This window comes from Nicotiana attenuata, unplaced genomic scaffold (assembly GCF_001879085.1).
Source record: "Nicotiana attenuata strain UT unplaced genomic scaffold, NIATTr2, whole genome shotgun sequence".
NCBI classification, from domain to species: Eukaryota; Viridiplantae; Streptophyta; class Magnoliopsida; order Solanales; family Solanaceae; genus Nicotiana; species Nicotiana attenuata.
Genome location: NW_017670460.1, coordinates 503,713 through 522,231, shown reverse-complemented (window position 1 = coordinate 522,231; position 18,519 = coordinate 503,713). Strand labels below are relative to the sequence as shown.

Genomic DNA, 18,519 nt, shown 5'->3' with positions numbered 1-18,519 from the left:
CCCCCCCCCCCAAATATTTTTGTTAGGTTTCTAATTTGTCTATTTCAGAGTGACGATCAACACACAATATATTTTATTATTATTGAATGACTAAAGAAGTATGCAGCTTGCTTATATTTTTCAAAATTTGAAACTATGGTGTGAAACATCATATGAATTTTCTATGGTTTCATAATATAATCATTAGTTAAATTTTATATGGAGTTTCATATTATAATAATTACTTAGGAGATTTTCATCTATCAAAATTTTGACTAATTCGGTTAAGTTGAACCTATTTTCTACCAAGGCGAACCCTTAAAATAATACTCCAATTATTATCTATCGATTACTATACTTGTAGAGTTACTGTCCTTTTTTTTTTCTTTTTGCAAGGCGAACAAATCGATGAAGTTTCATGAATAAGTAGATTGTCAAAATCTCTAACTAACAGAATTACTTAAATGTTCAGATTACAAAAATGTAATCATATCTAATAAAATAGATAAATATGTTTATTAACAAATTTAACTTTAAAATGAAAGGGAGTTGATATACCTTAGTTGACCAATATTCTTTCTAGTGATTAGGTCTGTTAAATTTCTTAAACTTAATTTACTTTATACAATTTTTTTAATCAAGCGGTAATATAATACTTGAAATACTTGCACCATATCACTCTCGCAAGCTAATCACTTAATATATATTAGTAAAAAGAACACCAAAACATAGAGACGAATGTAAACTCAAATTCTGATGTGAATTGAATTTACGATTTTCTTTGAACTAAGAATATTTGTATTCACTAATCCTAGTGCGACATTAATGAAAATTACCATTATAAATATCTTCGCCACATTATATTTTATTTTACATTTTGGAATTAAAAATGACATTCTCATTACGTGTTGGAATCAGCTTTAAAAAGTAAAGAGGCGTAGACTAGAAATGCAAAAGAATTGGGGTCAATTGGAAAATACGAAACTTTTCCGGAAAAACAATCGCATTACTACTACGGAGTACTAATTTGAAAGGAGTACCCAGTGAGCCGTCGAGAAGTGAAAAACGAAATGGCAGCGGAATCATCGTCGGCGGCAGTTGCAGTGTCTCCGGTGACGGCGGAAGAGTTAACGCTGACGGTGAAATGGAGCGGCAAAGAGTACACCGTCAGAGTTTGCGGCGATGACACCGTCGGCGAGTTAAAACGACGCATATGTGAAGTGACAAAAGTGTTGCCTAAACGCCAGAAGCTTTTATACCCAAAAGTCGGTTCAAAACTCACTGATGAGACTCTCCTTCTCTCTCAGATTCCTCTCAAATCCTCTTTCAAAATGACTATGATCGGGTTAGCTTCTCCTCTCTCTCCACAAAACCTTGTCCAAATGGAGTGGAATTGATATAGAATGCTGATATAGCTGACTTAACTAGTTGGGAATTGGTACGTAGTTGATTGATTGATTATTGTATGTATATGTCGAAAAATGTTTTTTTTTTTTTTTAAAAAGGTTTTAAGTTTTACTCCATGACAGTGTTATTTACTCCATCAATTCAAGTTAACTGGTAATAGCAGGTTACTATTTTAATTTCTAGGTTATATAGAGTTACTTCTTGTTGTCTTCCAAATTAATCCAAATTGTATATTCTTAAGTATGAGAAGATAACTTATAAGCATGTCCTCATTTTAATTGTTGTATACCAGCTAGCTGAATTGATGAAAGGTTACTTGTGTTATTACGATAGTAAGGTAATATGAATAAACTAATTAGTACATGTTAAATAGGTCTGGATATGAAAAATAAGCAGTCAAAACATTCTTAACTATTTATACATTCTTGGGAGAGGATGGAGCAAGTAGAGAGAACCTCTTTATTTTGTTTTTCTACTTTGACTGAGCAAATTATGCGATAGGTATCAGTTGCAGCGTATGATTTAAGTTAATTTGGTTTTCCTAACACAGGATTGTACCTAGGATTTTGCATCTGAATGAATCAATAGTGTTCGAATTTGGGATGCCATGTTTTACCATTATTTTTAAGTCTTACATTAGAAAAGATAAATCTTTGGTAATTATTGACAAGTACTGGATAGCGAAGGTGGGGTTCCCATGCATCTAGCGAGAGTTGAATGCTCAAGAGGATACTAACAGTTATGTTTATCACAATGTTCAAGCTAAGAGTCTTAAGAGACCTATTTAAGAAAAGAAAAGATAAGAACCGATACTATACTTGATCTTAGCCAAAAGGTCGAGAAAGTTATATAGAAAAGAAAAGATAAAATCAAAAGAAAACATTCACGCTAATGATAAAAAACCAATCTGTACAATTTTCGACTAGATTCTAGAACACCCTTTTCAGGAAATACTGTACAGTTGCAGATTTCACAGGACGCCAGAATAGGCTGTTATTATCCTCTGCAGTTTTTATTTAATGCAAGTCTTGCGTAAATGTTATATTCCCTGGTGATTTTTCTATCCTCATACCATGTTTGATTGGCTATGATAAGGTGTTGATATTCTCAACATGGAAGGTGAAATATCTTATCTTGTGCATGTTTTGATGTAAGGTGTTGGGCTATAGGGCAAGAGATGGTTTTTCCTTTGTTGTCCTATCTGATCTTTTTTCCCTCTTGGTCGTGAGAAGAATATTGCTTTAGTCTCTTTAGATGCAACTTTGTTTAGGTATTAGAGAGGGGGTAGTCTATCCTTAAAAAAGAATACCTTTTTCAATGCAGGATATTTAAGAGGTGGGCTGAGATAGAAGGCTTTTCTTTTAAGTCTTCTTTTGTATGCGTATCTTGTCACAAAAGATTATGTGCAATCAAAGCTTTCTATATTATGTGGTTTGGCATGAGTGAATGCTTGTTGCATGTTATGCAGAAGTAAATTCACCCTAACTTTCCGTTCTGATCCATTTTTGATAAGTAGAATCACAGATATTATATATTGAGTTCAATTGCTGGTCATTTGAGGTAAGATCTGGTCACCTAGCCTGACCTTTTTTGGCGACAAGGCTCGATTTGGCATTAACAGTTAAATAATATACATGGATTGTCAGATGGAGAGAATAATAATATGGAGATTTTAATTCTAAAGGAGCATAATACGAAAGTATAAAGTAGCACAGGTTCACAATATGAGACATCTGTGTTGTGCTTGGTGTTTGCATGGGTGGGAACTAAACTTGAATTAATGCCCTAGCTCTTAATATATAAAATAACTTTTCTATCAATTCAATAGATTTATTACAACAAATATGGTAAACCCATCAGTAAGTATGATTCATTATATTATAATATGTGAAAATAAGCACAAAAATATGTATATAAATTGAACCTAGAAATAAAACAAATATAATGAAAAAGAGGTTGAATTTGCATATGGTCTACTACTGGTTTAAATTGTCTTTCTAATATCAGCATGGATTATGATCTTTTGCGATGTCCGAATGGATAATGTTTGTCATTAATATCATAATATGGTTGGATTCTAATCCATTTATATTGTCCAAAAACCACCTCTAGGTTGTATTGGATAATACAAAATTCTCCGTATTGCTATAGTGGATAGCCAAATAGAGGGAATTAGGAAAAAATACAACCAAATGGCCAATTTGAAATATGGTACCTAATGTGGGGTGTCATTGACATACAAAATATTGGCTAGCAATATGGTTGATATTATAATAGGTATCTGAACTGCATGTTGAATTCTTGTTTGTCAATTTCACCTATAACCAGTTGCTAGTATGTGAACCAAACAACTGTTAGTGGGTTGATTTCTCATTCTTGTATGATCTGATTATAATGAAGGTAAAATAGATTTTAGCATTATGTTTCCAAGGAAAATAACATAGAGGTAGGAGTAGGACTGCGTACTCGCTATTTTCCCCAGACCCCACTTGTGGGACTACACTGGGTATGTTGTTGTTTTGTTTCCAAGGAAAATAACAATTTTTGTTGTTTGAATTAGTGGGAATCTGAAACACATTTATGACCTATTTATGTTATCTTCTGTTGTATGAATTGATCTATGTTAAATCTTTCTTTACTCTTAAAGTGCATTCCCCTAGTGAATCGGTGCCATTGTGCCATTTCCGTCCACTCAGTTCTTATTTTCTCGATATTCTAGTAAATAACCATGGTGTTCCGCGCCAACTTCCACGTATCTCAACTAATTTCATTGGACACCTACTATCTTTCACCAGCAATAGGTACCAGGTAACTCTGTCCACCAAGGCTTAGACAGATGGGAAGAAATCACCTAGTGTTTTTGCCTCTGCTGGGGATTTGAATCTAAGACCTAATGGTTCTCAACCCATTTCATTGACCACTAGGCCACACCCTTGAGTTATGTTCTTGGTGTTGCTTGAGAGATGATAATTATATACTTTCTTTTTCTTTCAGTTTATAATTCCACGTCTTCTCTCTGTCTTTCTCTCCTCTTCCTTCCATCTGAAGGGATACGTAATTCAGTTCGTTGTAGGAGCGAGTTTGCTTGAGTTTGCATCACTTGAATTTTGAGGATGTGAGTAAATAGGTCCCAATATTAGAGAGTTTTTTTACTGCTAAAATTAAACTTCTTATCCTAGGTTGAGATTCGATCCTCTAACCTCCTTTAGGCATAGAACGCGCTTGACCAGTGGTCTGTAAAAGTTCTGGTCTCCCTTTACTAGAGATTTATTTTAATCTATTTCTATTTTTTTATCTACAAGTCTTCTATGAAGTCTTTTTAAAGGTCTTGTAACAACGATATCTAGCAACTAAACTATTTTAAGAAAAGAGGTAGGCTGCATACATCTCACCCCTTGGGGTGCGGCCGTTCCTTGGACCCTGTGTGAACTCGGGATGTTTCGTACACCGGGCTGTCCTTTTTAGTACTGTCTAAGTGTTGACGGCTAGTAGGGCCGGCCTATTATCGAACGGGTTTCGAACCTTGCGCTACTCACCCTCGGAAATTTCTCGGTTATCAAAAAGAAAATCAGACTTTAATTAGGGAATAATGAGCATTATTTTGATTTGCAGGACTGTGGAGGATGATATAATTGTTGATCAAGTGGAATCTCCAGATATCATTGATGATTTTGAGCTTGGGCAAGAGGAAGCTGTTGATATTAAGGATAAAGAAGTCAACAAACAGAAGTTGAAAAGGCGCGTCGAGCAGCACAAGGTTTGTTCCATTAACCCCTTTCCATTCTTATAATCAAAGTTCACAAGAAACTTGTGGACTTTTTAGGCCAATACCCTTCTATACTACTTCATTTGCTTTTACTTGTATGTATCATTGGCACCACTAATTGAACACATTTCTGGAGCCTCTCGTTCTTTCATATGCGCGGAAGGATTATAGTCAGATTAAGAAATAGAGTGAATTCTTTTCTATAATCATGAAGAAGAATGCATGACCAAAATTTTATAATAGACAAGAGTTATATAGGGATTTAGAATGCAATACTTGTAATTCAGGATCTTTTTGCATTACATTTTCTATTCGTCCCAAAATAAACAGCTGAGTGGTTGAGGCATAGGAGTAACAACGTGGAGATATCTAGTTCAAATCCATCTATAACACTCAGTATGAGCGCATCTCCTCCAGCCTTGGTGGGTAAGAATAAGATTACCTGGCATCCATGATTATGGGCTGTAGCAGGCTACTGGTGGACTAATCAAGGTGTGCTCAATTTAGCCCAAATACCACCATCATAATAAAAGTGCATTTTACATTCATGGTGTTGGTGTTACATTCTCGTCATGAGAATCCTCTTGACCAAATATTCGATAAATCTACATCTTTACAAAAGATAATTATGTAACAATGAAAATTTACGTATGAAATCACACTTTAAGACAAATTGTGATGGCCCAGTGAGAATGTGGTTGTTGAGGAGGGAACAAGATACGAATTGAGGGGCAAATAGGTAATAGACTGCATTGTATTTGCGTTAAGCCCCAATATATAGAGGCTAATGTTGTGGAGGTGGCAAGTCTCAACAAAATGACTATGATATTAGGGCTATATGACCTTCCATTGGCCATTCAAATTACTAATTGAAGTAAGAAGACTACTTGAATGAAGTTATGTTACTGCAAATGGCGCAATAAGTGCCTAGTTCGGTAGAAAAAGATCCTAAATCCTAGAATCCAGCTGTCATTTGAAAGTCTTGGTAGAACTATTTAGGAACTTGATGAAGAGATTGCTTTAATTTGTTATTGATAATACTGTTACCACTTTCAAAAAAATTTGTATTGGTAATTAATTGATATAAGGTACTCATTATAGTAATAGTTTTTACAAAAACACTAGAATGTATCCTTTATGATGGTTTCGTTGTGTGCATGGAACCCGTGATCCCAATTGACCCTATCATTCTGGTCTTTAAAGGTTTATTTCAACCTTTTGCACAAATTATTAACTATTTTTCTATTTATCTAAGTTTTAGATTGGACTGTTGGTGCTGTATATTCAACTATATATAACGAAGTATAGTTGTATTGAAATTTTGTCCAGTATATACTTTCAATAAGAACAGCTGATATTTTGCGTGGGTTAAGGTCATACTTTCTCACTTGCCTTTTTTTGTGATGATCATGTTTGCAATTATTCAGATTGAGCTCCGTAATCCTTGCCGTGAAGGAAAAAAGCTGCTTGTTCTGGATATTGATTATACTTTGTTTGATCACCGATCAACTGCGGAAAACCCACTTCAACTTATGAGGCCTTGTGAGTGTCTTACCTGTACATTTCCAGTTATACTTAGCTCGTTTAATGTTTAACCTTTTCAATTTTTGCATGCAGATCTTCATGAGTTTCTCTCAGCTGCTTATGCAGAATATGACATCATGATATGGTCGGCAACCAGGTCAGAATTTGCTGTTAGAATCATTGATAACTATGATATCTTTGAAAATCAGAGTATGATTGGAAAAGAGCTTCGAAACTATATGCATTGCCTTATTCAATTTCATTTTTGCAGCATGAAGTGGGTTGAGCTAAAAATGGGACAACTTGGTGTACTCGATAATCCAAATTATAAAATTACAGCTCTGCTGGATCATATGGCAATGATAACAGTACAATCAGATCGTTATGGAGTTTTTGATTGCAAGCCTTTAGGCCTAATTTGGGCTCATTTTCCAGAGGTAATTTAGTTGCTTCTTTCTTCAATGGATTTATGGCCTAGAGAGATGATTAAATGTTATGTTGGCATAGCTATCTAGAGTTGGATATATTCTTAATAAGTGTCCAAAATATGGTAACTTGATTGTAAATGGATTGGTGCCATAACCAGAACATTTATGCAGAACAGGTTTTGTCGATATTTGGCACACTAACATGTAATCTTGATATTGTGCAGTTTTACAGTCCCAAAAACACTATAATGTTTGATGACTTGCGAAGGAACTTTGTGATGAACCCACAAAATGGGTTGGTTATAAAGCCATTCAGGAAGGCACACGCGAACCGAAGCACTGATCAGGAGCTCATGAAGCTTACTCAATATTTGCTTGCCATTGCAGATCTTGATGACTTAAGCGTTCTTGATCATAAGAACTGGGAGTCCTTTAATGAGGATAATTTCAAGAGACGCCGACATGCCTAAGCGTCTGGCAATTTCTGAAATCAACGAAAACCTGTTTGTGTTGTTAGACAATACAAAAAGAAATGTATCCATTCTGTTCCATTACAAGGAGAAAACTGAACATTTCTGATGTATACTTTGAGTTATTAGGCAAAAGGGACTGTTTTCCTGAAGTCATTTTGTATTTGGATGATCATGGAATTTTCTTGGTATATTAAGTTAAATTATTGAGCCACTGGTGGTTTTTAACATTTTTGTGCAATGCAGGGCTAAAGTCCAGACATTAGTTGTGTTCTGATGCACTTTATCTTTCATATCCCAGCTAAGAAAGTTAAAAGAGTATAGACGTACTGTAAATTTGTAGTTTTGTGTACTATATAAAGAAATGAATTAGTACAGAAATTGCTCTATGTGCATAAGTTTGATAATGATATTACATGGATTCTGGAAATTTTGCTTGTTAAAGAGTTTGATAGAGACTGACATTTGCATTGAGTATGAGATAATTTGTATATATGGGTTACAGTCTCAGACAACTGTCTTTCTATAATAACCCAAAAGATTTACTAAAACCTTTGCTTATGCATCGTTCCAGTTGGAAACAATGAAGCCAGAATTTCTATAAAAAGGGAAGAAATAAAAAAGAGAAATTTTCATAAAGCACTATCTTTTAGTAGTAATTAGCCATCTATAGATACCATTTACTATATTACGGATTATAAATACCTTTTCTGTGGTTATATGATGTATTTGATGTATTTAAGCTATTATATTCATGAATACAGTAGCAAAAATAGGCGTGAATCAGGGAAGTCCAGCTAATCAGTTGTTGTATTCGAGTGTATTCGACTGTATTCATGGCGTGAAACATGGGATTACAGCTGGACAGATTACTGTATTCGACTGAATTCACGGCGTGAAACAGGAGATTACACTGTTTTTAAACGGAAAGTGTATCAATTAACATAATAGACTACTAATATAACTCAACAAACTCAACTATAATACACAAAATTTGTATTTCCGGTTATAAAAAAGATTCTCAACTGGAAAAATCCCCAAAAACATAGCAATCTTCAGAGAAATTATATAATACATCTGAATACATAAATTATATTAATTGAAAAAACATATGAATACATAGAATACAACGGGATACATTGAAATACAATGAAAAAAAACAGTGAATACAATGAAATACACGAAATACAACGAGATACATTGAGTTACAATGAAAAAAAAAAAGACAATGAATACAGTGAAATACATCAAGCCACTCCGGCGAATCTGTGGCGGCCTAAGAGGAGAATTGGTTCGAAAGCTTTGTAACGGAGGATTTCAGGCTGGACTACTCGATCGGAACACCGTCGATTTTGATGAGGCCTTTCCACTCCTAGGGCTTGATTTCCATGGTCGTTGCTTTGATTTCGATGGCCGTTGCTTTGATTTCGAACCTCCATATGAAAGAATGAGAGATCTAAACAATACACTCCATAGGGATAAAGAACCCATGATTATACAAACAAGCCTTTGAATTACTTGGGAGTGAAGGGATAAACATACACTCGAGAAGCAGGTGAACAAGACATTCTCCATAGGATTCTGACTTAGGCCAGCCAATCTCCTTGTAATTAGAACCAAATTGTTTGAGAGTGGACTACGGAGAGCACGTTTCCGTTTGAACTTATCTAGTTTTCTTGGATTGTGATTTTTTGCTTGCCTGCCGGTGAAGATCCGATGAATTTAGCCGAAGAATTTTCTGAGGAGGAGAAGACTGTTCACAATTGATAAGTGTAGTGAAATTCTGGAGGGTATTAAGATAAAGGGTTATGTTTTACAATGGGATGTATCAAAGTAGATAGAGAAAGAAAATAGTGTAACTTTTTAGCGTATCTAGTGACTTAGGGATAGGAGGTAACCAAAATTAAATATTTTGCTATAAACCTTAAAAGGTATCTATAGAATATAATTTTTTTAAATAGTATTTATTTAAAATAAATAAGGTGTTAACCTTTGCTATAGGAGGTAAAAATTCCAAAAAACATATTCAGATGATCATAAAATAAATTAAGAAAAAATAATTTCTTGTCTGAAATCGATTAGCCAAAATTATTTGATAAGGGCCGTTGGTTGGAGGGAGTAGAAAAAATATTCCATCCTAAAATCCTGCCTATATAATAATAGATTTGCTGAATGTATTAAGAAAAATAGTAATTCCGAAATAGCTAGTGCAAGTGTGCAACGTTTGGTTGGTCATATAAGAAAAAAAAGTTCGCATAACTAATGCAACATTTGGAGGTTTTAAATAATACTCGTATTAAATTATGTCGTACTGTTACTCACTGCATAACAATCCCTATATTATTATTCATCGCATAACAATCATTATATCGTGCTTTTACATTATAATATCGTATAACTAGTGTGGACCAAACGACCTCTAAAGTATTTTAGAGAGGTTGGATTGTTGAAACTCAAAACGTGGGAACCAATTCTAATTTGTAACATAGTATGAATACAATAAATTGGTTAGATGGTCCAAAATGGAAAGTATTAGTAGCACTAATATAGAGTAGTAAGTAATGAAAATCAAAAAGGGAGAGCCAAAAGCGTGAGCGACAGACATTTGGAGATGAATCGTAACATACCATTCAAACTTCTCCCTAGAAATACGCATTCTTAGTACTAAGTCATAGTCTATACTCTTAACTATTTTTGGGAAAACCAAAAATGTCTTACCTTAATTCATTATCACCTTATTTATTACCAAATCCACTGTATTGTCTCTTTTTCTTCTTTCTTCTTCCTTCTTTTTGGCTGCCATTTCATATTCTTTCTCTTAAACATTTGCAGAACTCAAACTAAAGTTTAAGTTTTATGAATAAATTAGCACTGAATTTATGTTATTTTTTCATCAAAGATCAATGGGTTGTGGCCTAATTTTAGTGTTACCTCTCATCCTTTTCATTCATCCAACCAGTGAGTAGTGATAATATTATTTATTTCTATCCTTTTTAATGTTCTTTTATGTCTTTATGTGACTTATCTGTGATTTGTTAGTATTTCATAAGAAAAGAAATTTATACATATGGAATTTGTGATGGTTGATTTCAGTTGTAATGCAGATGGTTATGATCCACTGGACCCGAATGGGAATATTACTATCAGATGGGATATCATGCTAAACAATGAAGGTAGCCAAGACGTAAGTTTTTCCAACATTGAAATACAGACAACACTATTGCTTATTACTTGTATACTAGGATAACTGCTGTCATGAAGAACTTATTGAGTTTGGAACAGTGCGCCAGCTAGCCCTCGGGGATTTCTCGGTTATCAAAAGAAACATGTGATGCCAAGAAGTGGGGAGGAGCTCTTATATGATCATGTGCAGTTGTGTTATTACCATGTTTCTGTTTCTAGTATTTCCTTGTTGGTGAAGTTGATAATAAACCTCAGCAATGTATGATGTTGTTTGTGTGGTTTTGAGGTATATCCCTATTGAAAATTAGAGTATTTTTTATGGTGAATGTGCACAGGTGATGCTTGTATCAGGGTAGGCTGCCTATATCACACTCCCTTGGAGTGCGGCCCTTCCACGGACCTTGCATGAACGCGGGATGCTTCGCGCACCGGGCTACCCCTAAGTTTTAGCTGTTAAAGTTGACTTTATATGATTACTTGTTTATAGAAGTGAGATATAAAAATCTAACTAAATTAGGTGAAATAACTCAATTCTCGGAAACAGTCTCTCTACCTCGTCAGGTAGGGGTAAGGTCTGCGTACACACTACTCTCCCAGACCCCACTTGTGGGATTATATTGGTTATGTTGTTGTTGTTGTTGAAATAACTCAATTCAGATCCCTTCATTTGGTGATTTTCACAAGATAGACAGTTGAGCTATGTTTTATGTGCTTAAAATAGAAGGGACAAGATGTACATTTATTAAATTAAAAAAAAGGGTATACAAGAATCTTTCCTGCATCCTGTTAGCCAAATTCACTGAGGCTTTTATGGACTTGAATCTCTGAAATTAGCAACCATATGTCAAAATAATCTGTATTTTATCTTTTTTGTTATGCCTATCTCATTCAAGAGGCAGTGAAGACTAATTAGCAAGCCTTCCTCTGTTTGTTTGAACTTTTTGTCTATACCAGGTTAAAGTCTCAATCTTTAACTACCAACTTTTCCGCCACATAGATCAACCTGGTTGGAAATTAAGCTGGAGTTGGCCTGGCAATGAAGTAATTTGGGATATGTCAGGTGCTGAAGCTACTGAGCAAGGGGATTGTTCTGCGATCAAAGCAACACAACCGCCCCATTGCTGTGAAAAAGAGCCAGTGATCATTGACCTCCTGCCCGGAGCTCCTTATAATAAACAGGTCGCAAATTGCTGCAGAGGAGGAGTACTTACATCTCTGACTCAAGACCCCGAAAAATATGGTGCTTCTTTTCAGATGAACATTGGAAGTGCTTCTTATAATGGATCCGAGCCTCGTGTACCTGAAAATTTCACACTTGGAATTCCTGGATATACTTGTGGCGATCCTTTTGAAGTCCCTCCAAGTAAGTTCAATGTGGATCAAGGACGACGAAAGACTCAAGCCGTTGGTAAGTAAATATAGCTTCTAGTTATCCTATAGGATTATTTTTCTGATAGTAAAATCTTGGATTTTAGAAGGGGGAGCATTGGAGCAAAGGTAAAGTTGTGATCGAGTGACCTATAGGTTACGGGTTCGAGCCTTGGAAGCAGCCACTAATGCTTACATTAGGGTAGGGTGTCTACATCACACCCCTTGGATGCTGCCCTTTCCCGGACCTTACGTGATGCGGGACGCTTTGTGCACCAACTACCCTTTTTTTTAATAGTAAAATCTTGGATTTATTCAAGAGTCCAGCTTTAATCTGTTTGTAAACATTATTGCAGCAACTTGGAATGTGATTTGTTCTTATTCCCAGTTTAGAGCATCATCTTCTCCAACATGTTGTGTTTCCTTGTCTGCTTTCTACAACAATACAATTGTGCCATGCCCCAAATGCAGCTGTGGTTGTCAGGGACAACTAGGAGCAGATCAATGTGTGAAGTAATTCTCATTTTCACTTTAACCTTAGTTTTCATTACATTATTTTGTGCCTGATTAACAAGTCTTACTCAACAAATTTTTTGTATCTTGTTCATCTAATTATGTCTTTCTTTTGTTGTGGTTGGAACTATAGGTATGGTGAGCTACCACCAGTTTTGCAACTAGATCATAACGAACCGCCAAAGCCAGTAGTACAGTGTTCACAACACATGTGCCCAATTCAGATACATTGGCATGTAAAGCAGAGTTACACACAGTATTGGAGGGTTAAAATGACTATCAGAAACTTAAACTATGTTAAGAACTACAGCCAGTGGAACTTGGTTGTCTTGCATCCAAATTTGAGAAGCATAACGCAGGTTTTCAGTTTCAACTACAAGCCACTTAATCAGTATGGTGATACCAGTAAGTTTTATCAATGCCTAAGATTAGCATTTCCTTTAGATTGTGATATAATCAATTAATTACGCCTCAACTAGCTAGTGGCGTACGCAGAATTTTGTACAAGCAGTATTAGTCTATTCCACAATTCGACTTGTAAACGTGGTTGTGGCTTGGACCATAGACGAACCTATGTATAACGTTTAAGGGTCACCAGATCCTATAAACTTCGACAGAAGTCTTGTGTATGTATATGCGTATACCTTGAAAACGGTTAACTTAAATAACTCGGCACCTTGAGCCCTAAAAGCCTTTAGGGGGCACTAGTTGAGCGTTAAAAGAGCCTGGGTCCGTCTTTATCTTGGACTATGGATGTTTTAAAAGCTTTACATCTTGTACCAAGTTGATTTATACTTTGTCTTATTTAATATGACGCGATGTCGGATGACACCCCTTGCTAAAGTGAGTCTACCAGCCACTAGCCTCGACCATAACTCATTGGAGTCGTCTATATGAATCTTCTATATCCATGTGATGATAACATTTTATTTAACTTTTTTTTAATGCAGATGACACAGGAATGTTTTATGGGATTGAATATTACAATGACATGTTGCTACAAGCAGGTGAAACTGGGAATGTGCAAAGTGAGTTATTAATGCACAGAGATGCAGGGATTTTCACATTTAGGGAAGGATGGGTTTTTCCAAGAAAGATTTCATTCAATGGAGAAGACTGTGTTTTGCCTTCACCTGATGACTATCCAAGGCTTCCAAATTCTAGTCAATTTATGGCTCCTTCAATATTTACTATCATTGTTTTCTTCCTCTCTTTGATATTAACCTTATTTTAATTAGTTTAACCAGTAATTAATATTAATTTATAGATTGATAGTGTCTCTCAAGTAGGGGTGTTCGTCGGTCGGTACGGTACGGTACGGTATTTAGATATTTCGGTTCAGTATTTTCGGTATTCGGTTTCTTAAAATGCTTTACCAATACCATACCTAATTAAATTCGGCATGGTTTGGATTTCTCCTTTCGGTTTCGGTTTATTCGGTTCGGTAACTTCAGCTTATTCGGTTTGAATGCTAACTAGTGCATGGCGTCATAGACTATAATATTCTTAATTAAAGTACTCAATAGTACAAAACTAAAAACGTTTGTTGACAAAAATTTTGTCCAAAATCAGCAAAGGAATAAATTTGATCATTAGAAATGTCTTGTTACTTGCTTAGAGTTAATTGATAAACTTATAGAATAAAGAAAAGTAAATATTAGATTTTTTATATTTGTGTTATAATTAATAATATGTGTATTGTGTAATATAATATATATTTCGGTATGGTATCGGTATTTCGGTATTTCATTTTAAAATATCAAATACCATACTTAATACCAATTTTTTTAAAAAAAACTTAAACAAAATACCATATCGAATACCAAATATCAAAATTTTCGATTTTGTTACGATAATTTGGTATTTACCAAATTATGCACAGCCCTACTCTCAAGTGTGTTCTCTTAATCATGTGTCAATTTCATAGAGGTCTTCTATGCATAAGTTTTAGTGTTTTTTTTAGTATTATATCAAATACTAAAAAAAATCTGTGAAAGTATAAGAGAGAAATACAAAGCAAATTAAATGAGTAAAATTTATTTGCTTTATAGAGATTGAAAGTAGATGATATAATAGAGAGGAAATACACACCAATTAAACCAAACAAAAGATTTTTATTCTATATAGAGAAAGATAGTGTAGAGGAAAAATATATATCGACCCAAACCATATCACTTTTTTCTTATACATTTAGAGAAAAATATGTGAAAGTATACTAAGAGAATTCTACCCACCAAACAAAAATAACTTTTATTTCCTAGTAGAGAGGGAGGAAAAGGGTGAAAAGTGTTGAAAGGGATATCTGTATATATAACCACCAAACACAACCAAATATAAAAAAGTGTTGACATATAAATACCCATCAAGCAAAACCAAAAAAAACTTTTTTTTATTAACGAAATTGTCTTGCGCATAGAACTGAGCCGATTTATTAGAAAAATGCTCTCCTCTCACCTCCCGAAAAATAATAATAATAATAATAATAATAATAATAATAATAATAATAATAATAATAATAATAATTGTATTCAGCATTCCTATGCAAATTAGGATTTGGAAATAGTAATTGCAACTTAATTAGGTAACTTGTATTACCAAAAGTGTAAATTTCCAAAGTAGGAACCCATTAAGAGATATGTTAATACTTTGGTGGTTTCCATCTTTTAACAGAAAATCACTATATATATTCTTCTCACGACTCTTCACTTTGTCAAAATTGTTGGGTGCAAACAACGAAATTAGCCATGGCAGAAGAAAACCAAAACAAGAAGAAAACAAACAATCCCAAAACATATCAAGTCAGAAAAGAATGCATAAAGAGGAAAACAATGGAGCTTTCAACTCTCTGTGATATCAAGTGTTGTACTATTATTACGAGTCCTCAAGGGGAACTTCAAACTTGGCCTGAAAATTTGGATGCTGTTAAAGAAGTTCTTAATTTGTATAGTAAAACCCTAAGTCCCAACAAAAAGGCGAATAAGGAATCATCATCAGAAGAAAAAGAAGAAGAGATTGATATTCTGACGTTAGTGGAATCAAAACTTGATGCTGTCAACAACAGAATTCGTTACTTGGAGAACAAGAATGCTGGTTTTGTTAGTAATAATAAGGGTAAGAAACAGAGGATTGAGTGATTTGTTGATTGATTGGAAATAGTAATTCGTTTATTATTTTTAATGTCTATTTTTCTGTATTTTGATAACTCATCAAGAGATAACAATTGGGATCGTTTTATTGAAGTTGAAAGATTTTCTATGATATGGCAAGTGTATATCCCTTTTTCCTTACAGGTTACATGTCTCAGCAGTGAATCCTAACGAAATAGAATATGATTTTCTTATTCTATCAAATATTTTAGATAAGTTAGGGTTTGCTATACCTGGGTTGCGTGTATTAAACACACAAAACTGATTTATTATACTACAAGTAGTGAAAGAAGATTAAGATATTGGAATAAAACACTAGTTAAAGAATCATCTCAAAAAGAAAACATACACATCTGAATAATTTAGATGAATTTGAATGCTAGAAAATTGTATAGCTTTGCTAGAAAATTGTAAAATTATACAGAATAATGTTATCAGTGGAAGACTGATACCGAATTTCGAAATTATCCCAAACAAAAATAGTGTTATATGAACTGAAACAAATGGAGTAATTAACATAGAAGCTTTTATTGCCTTAAAACGAAATAAGGAATGAACTGAAAGGAGTCCACAATCAATGTTTAAATTACATAGTCATGAAAATGTATCCATGAAGATAAATGTGGTGGAACCAGAAGCTGGATAATGTTACAACAGAAAGATGAAGGGGAAGTGATTAATTTAATCACTTGGAACATACATGCTGGAATCAACCACCTCAGGTGAGTCAACTGTCACAAATGCTATTCTTTAGCATTGACCACCAGGTGCACGTAAAAGCTTAACAAATGTTGATGTAAAGACACATGTTGTCACAAGAATTAGAACCAATTCTAGATAGTAGAAGAGTAAACCCGTTGAAGGTGAGCACGAGAGAGGCAAGACCTCGTCTTGATCGCGCAACAATGGAACTTGTAAACTTTTGTTATTCCATGGCAAAATCAGACGAGGGAAAGTCAGTAAGCTGTGATTGAAGTTGTAGCTAATTTCCGGTCAAATGTGAAGTTGTCCTGAAACAGGATCACGGTTGGCCTCTTTGTGTCTCAAAGAGAGGTTTGCAAATTGCTGATCGAGATCCCTACTGCTGTTGCGGCGATGACTGGAAGATGGTTGTTGTAGCTGCTGTTGTTGCTGATACAATGCTCGCAGCCTTCCTCTTTCTCTTTCCAGAACTTCATGCTCCACTGCATGAGAAATTTATGAGTGGTAGTTTTCGATGAAACTAATGAAATAAAGTACCGGCTGTATAAACGTTCACTGCTTCTAAAGACCACTATCCCGTAAAACAGATCAGTTCCCATGTCCAAAACAGTTATTTCAACATTGGTAGTTTCCTTGATTCAAAGTCTTTGAATCAAGGAAAAAGAACTGCAATTAGGGGAATTAAAGATCAATTATTTAGCATCAAATTTTTTATATGAGAAAGATCAATTATTTAGCATCTTATAGTTGCAAACTTGAACGTTCCTTCTTTCTTTTATTTGGACAGTAAAGTAACTTTCAATGTTATCAAAAAAGTACAGAAGAGATATATGTCAACAAAGGAGCTAAGCAACGATATTGTACTCCACAAAATCATCCAATAATCTATGTTTGTCTGCATGCTATGATTGCACCAAAGGTAAATAGGAATAACATTCATCCTTTGTATTTCTTTACAAAGGTAAAATTAGCTATTTGAAGGGTTGAAAAAGAAAACAGGGGCCAGTTCACATTAAGGTCATCCAGATGCAGTAGAAAAGACTAGCACTGTTTTATTTCTCAAGAAACTTTGACCTGGTCAGATTTTCCATCTTATAGCAAATAATAACGATCGAGTCCCAGCAAGCATAGTTATGCTTTCCAAAGTGACATATTTTGCTAATTATAGTAGTACAAGATTTCAAGGAAGACTATTCTAGTTTCCCACACAGAGGGTGTGGGAAAAGAAAAGCAATTAAACAAAATTATTAATTCAAAGAGTCATGGATTTTCAGCAAGGTCATTGTCTTCCCACCAAAAATGATGTATTGTGGGATGACCACTAATGGTCACCAAATTTCCTGGAGATAGCTATTTTGCTAATCAAATTGAACGTTGCTCGGAAACCTTTTAGTTCCAGGAAAATTGCGCCCACTTTCCCAACTTGCGTGAACCAATATCTCGCAGTTATACTTTTATTCACAGTGGAAAACATCAATCATATGATACTTAATTCAGATAAACCTAACTCCCAGCTATGTAGGGTTTGCACTCACAATACCTGCTCTACAATCAAGTTTATCAAAATAGTTAAGATTACAACACAGGAAACAGGTAGAATAGTTCAGTATAACAGATAAAGAAACTTACAATACTTTATAAGCTGTTCCTGAGCTAAATTTTCTAGGCGCTGCTTTAGGGCTTTATTCTCCATGCTGAGGATAAGATTCTGCTGGTTAAGAAATTCAAGCTCTGCAGACACTTCAGAACTTTCAGCCTGAAATCATAGCAACTAGTCAGATTTACAATTTTTATCAAAAAGCAACATCCATTTCACATCCAGGTGCTGGTATACATATTTCAAAGGTTCAGCTGATACATGCCTGCAAAACTTGTACGTTTCTTTCCAGTTCAGCTATGTACTGAAGCTTTCTGACCCTTGATCGTTGAGCAAATTGCCTGAGTTTCATGATATTTTTTAAGGTTAATAAACTTCAAACTGTTTATCTTCTTTTTTTTTTTTTGAGTTTTGTGTGTGTGTGGTGGGGGGGGGG

General features: G+C 34.6%; 4 protein-coding genes across 6 annotated transcripts in view; 3 read left to right on the top strand and 1 right to left on the bottom strand.

Moving 5' to 3' along the window:
* The first annotated feature begins 926 nt into the window (after positions 1-926).
* Positions 927-7,804, top strand: LOC109239767 (ubiquitin-like domain-containing CTD phosphatase). The gene is made up of 6 exons (XM_019406355.1): positions 927-1,324; positions 4,999-5,143; positions 6,580-6,694; positions 6,770-6,833; positions 6,948-7,113; positions 7,329-7,804. Exons 1-6 carry the CDS (start codon positions 1,050-1,052, stop codon positions 7,572-7,574), a joined length of 1,011 nt encoding a protein of 336 aa, XP_019261900.1. The 5' UTR covers positions 927-1,049; the 3' UTR covers positions 7,575-7,804.
* A 2,525-nt stretch (positions 7,805-10,329) lies between these two features.
* Positions 10,330-13,908, top strand: LOC109239757 (COBRA-like protein 6). 2 transcript variants are annotated; one of them, XM_019406340.1, is made up of 6 exons: positions 10,330-10,532; positions 10,679-10,758; positions 11,712-12,165; positions 12,482-12,638; positions 12,772-13,043; positions 13,589-13,908. In XM_019406340.1, the coding sequence occupies exons 1-6, from the start codon at positions 10,454-10,456 to the stop codon at positions 13,870-13,872; spliced, it is 1,326 nt and encodes a 441-aa protein (XP_019261885.1). In that variant the 5' UTR covers positions 10,330-10,453; the 3' UTR covers positions 13,873-13,908. The 2 variants fall into 2 exon arrangements, with proteins under 2 accessions (XP_019261885.1, XP_019261886.1); XM_019406341.1 differs by having other exon boundaries at positions 10,668-10,758.
* Positions 13,909-15,266: 1,358 nt separating this feature from the next.
* Positions 15,267-15,923, top strand: LOC109239756 (agamous-like MADS-box protein AGL75). Its single transcript, XM_019406339.1, has one exon. The coding sequence runs from the start codon at positions 15,383-15,385 to the stop codon at positions 15,770-15,772; it is 390 nt and encodes a 129-aa protein (XP_019261884.1). The 5' UTR covers positions 15,267-15,382; the 3' UTR covers positions 15,773-15,923.
* A 370-nt stretch (positions 15,924-16,293) lies between these two features.
* Positions 16,294-18,519, bottom strand: part of LOC109239766 (uncharacterized protein At4g06598-like) — a 6,649-nt gene continuing 4,423 nt past the window's right edge. For both annotated transcript variants that reach the window (XM_019406352.1, XM_019406353.1), the window contains exons 3-5: positions 18,349-18,424; positions 18,116-18,242; positions 16,294-16,968 (exon numbers count right to left, since the gene is read on the bottom strand). In XM_019406352.1, the coding sequence (XP_019261897.1) occupies positions 16,778-16,968; positions 18,116-18,242; positions 18,349-18,424 (394 nt within the window). In that variant the 3' untranslated portion in view covers positions 16,294-16,777. The remainder of the gene's footprint in view (positions 16,969-18,115; positions 18,243-18,348; positions 18,425-18,519) is intronic.

Coding starts and splice junctions, on each gene's coding strand:
- LOC109239756 (XM_019406339.1), top strand. CDS start 15,383: ATGGCAGAAGAAAACCAAAACAAGAAGAAAACAAACAATCCCAAAACA.
- LOC109239757 (XM_019406340.1), top strand. CDS start 10,454: ATGTTATTTTTTCATCAAAGATCAATGGGTTGTGGCCTAATTTTAGTG. Junction 12,639..12,771: donor GGAGCAGATCAATGTGTGAA/GTAATTCTCATT, acceptor TTGGAACTATAG/GTATGGTGAGCTACCACCAG. Junction 13,044..13,588: donor TAATCAGTATGGTGATACCA/GTAAGTTTTATC, acceptor TTTTTAATGCAG/ATGACACAGGAATGTTTTAT.
- LOC109239767 (XM_019406355.1), top strand. CDS start 1,050: ATGGCAGCGGAATCATCGTCGGCGGCAGTTGCAGTGTCTCCGGTGACG. Junction 6,695..6,769: donor ACTTCAACTTATGAGGCCTT/GTGAGTGTCTTA, acceptor TTTTGCATGCAG/ATCTTCATGAGTTTCTCTCA. Junction 7,114..7,328: donor TTTGGGCTCATTTTCCAGAG/GTAATTTAGTTG, acceptor GATATTGTGCAG/TTTTACAGTCCCAAAAACAC.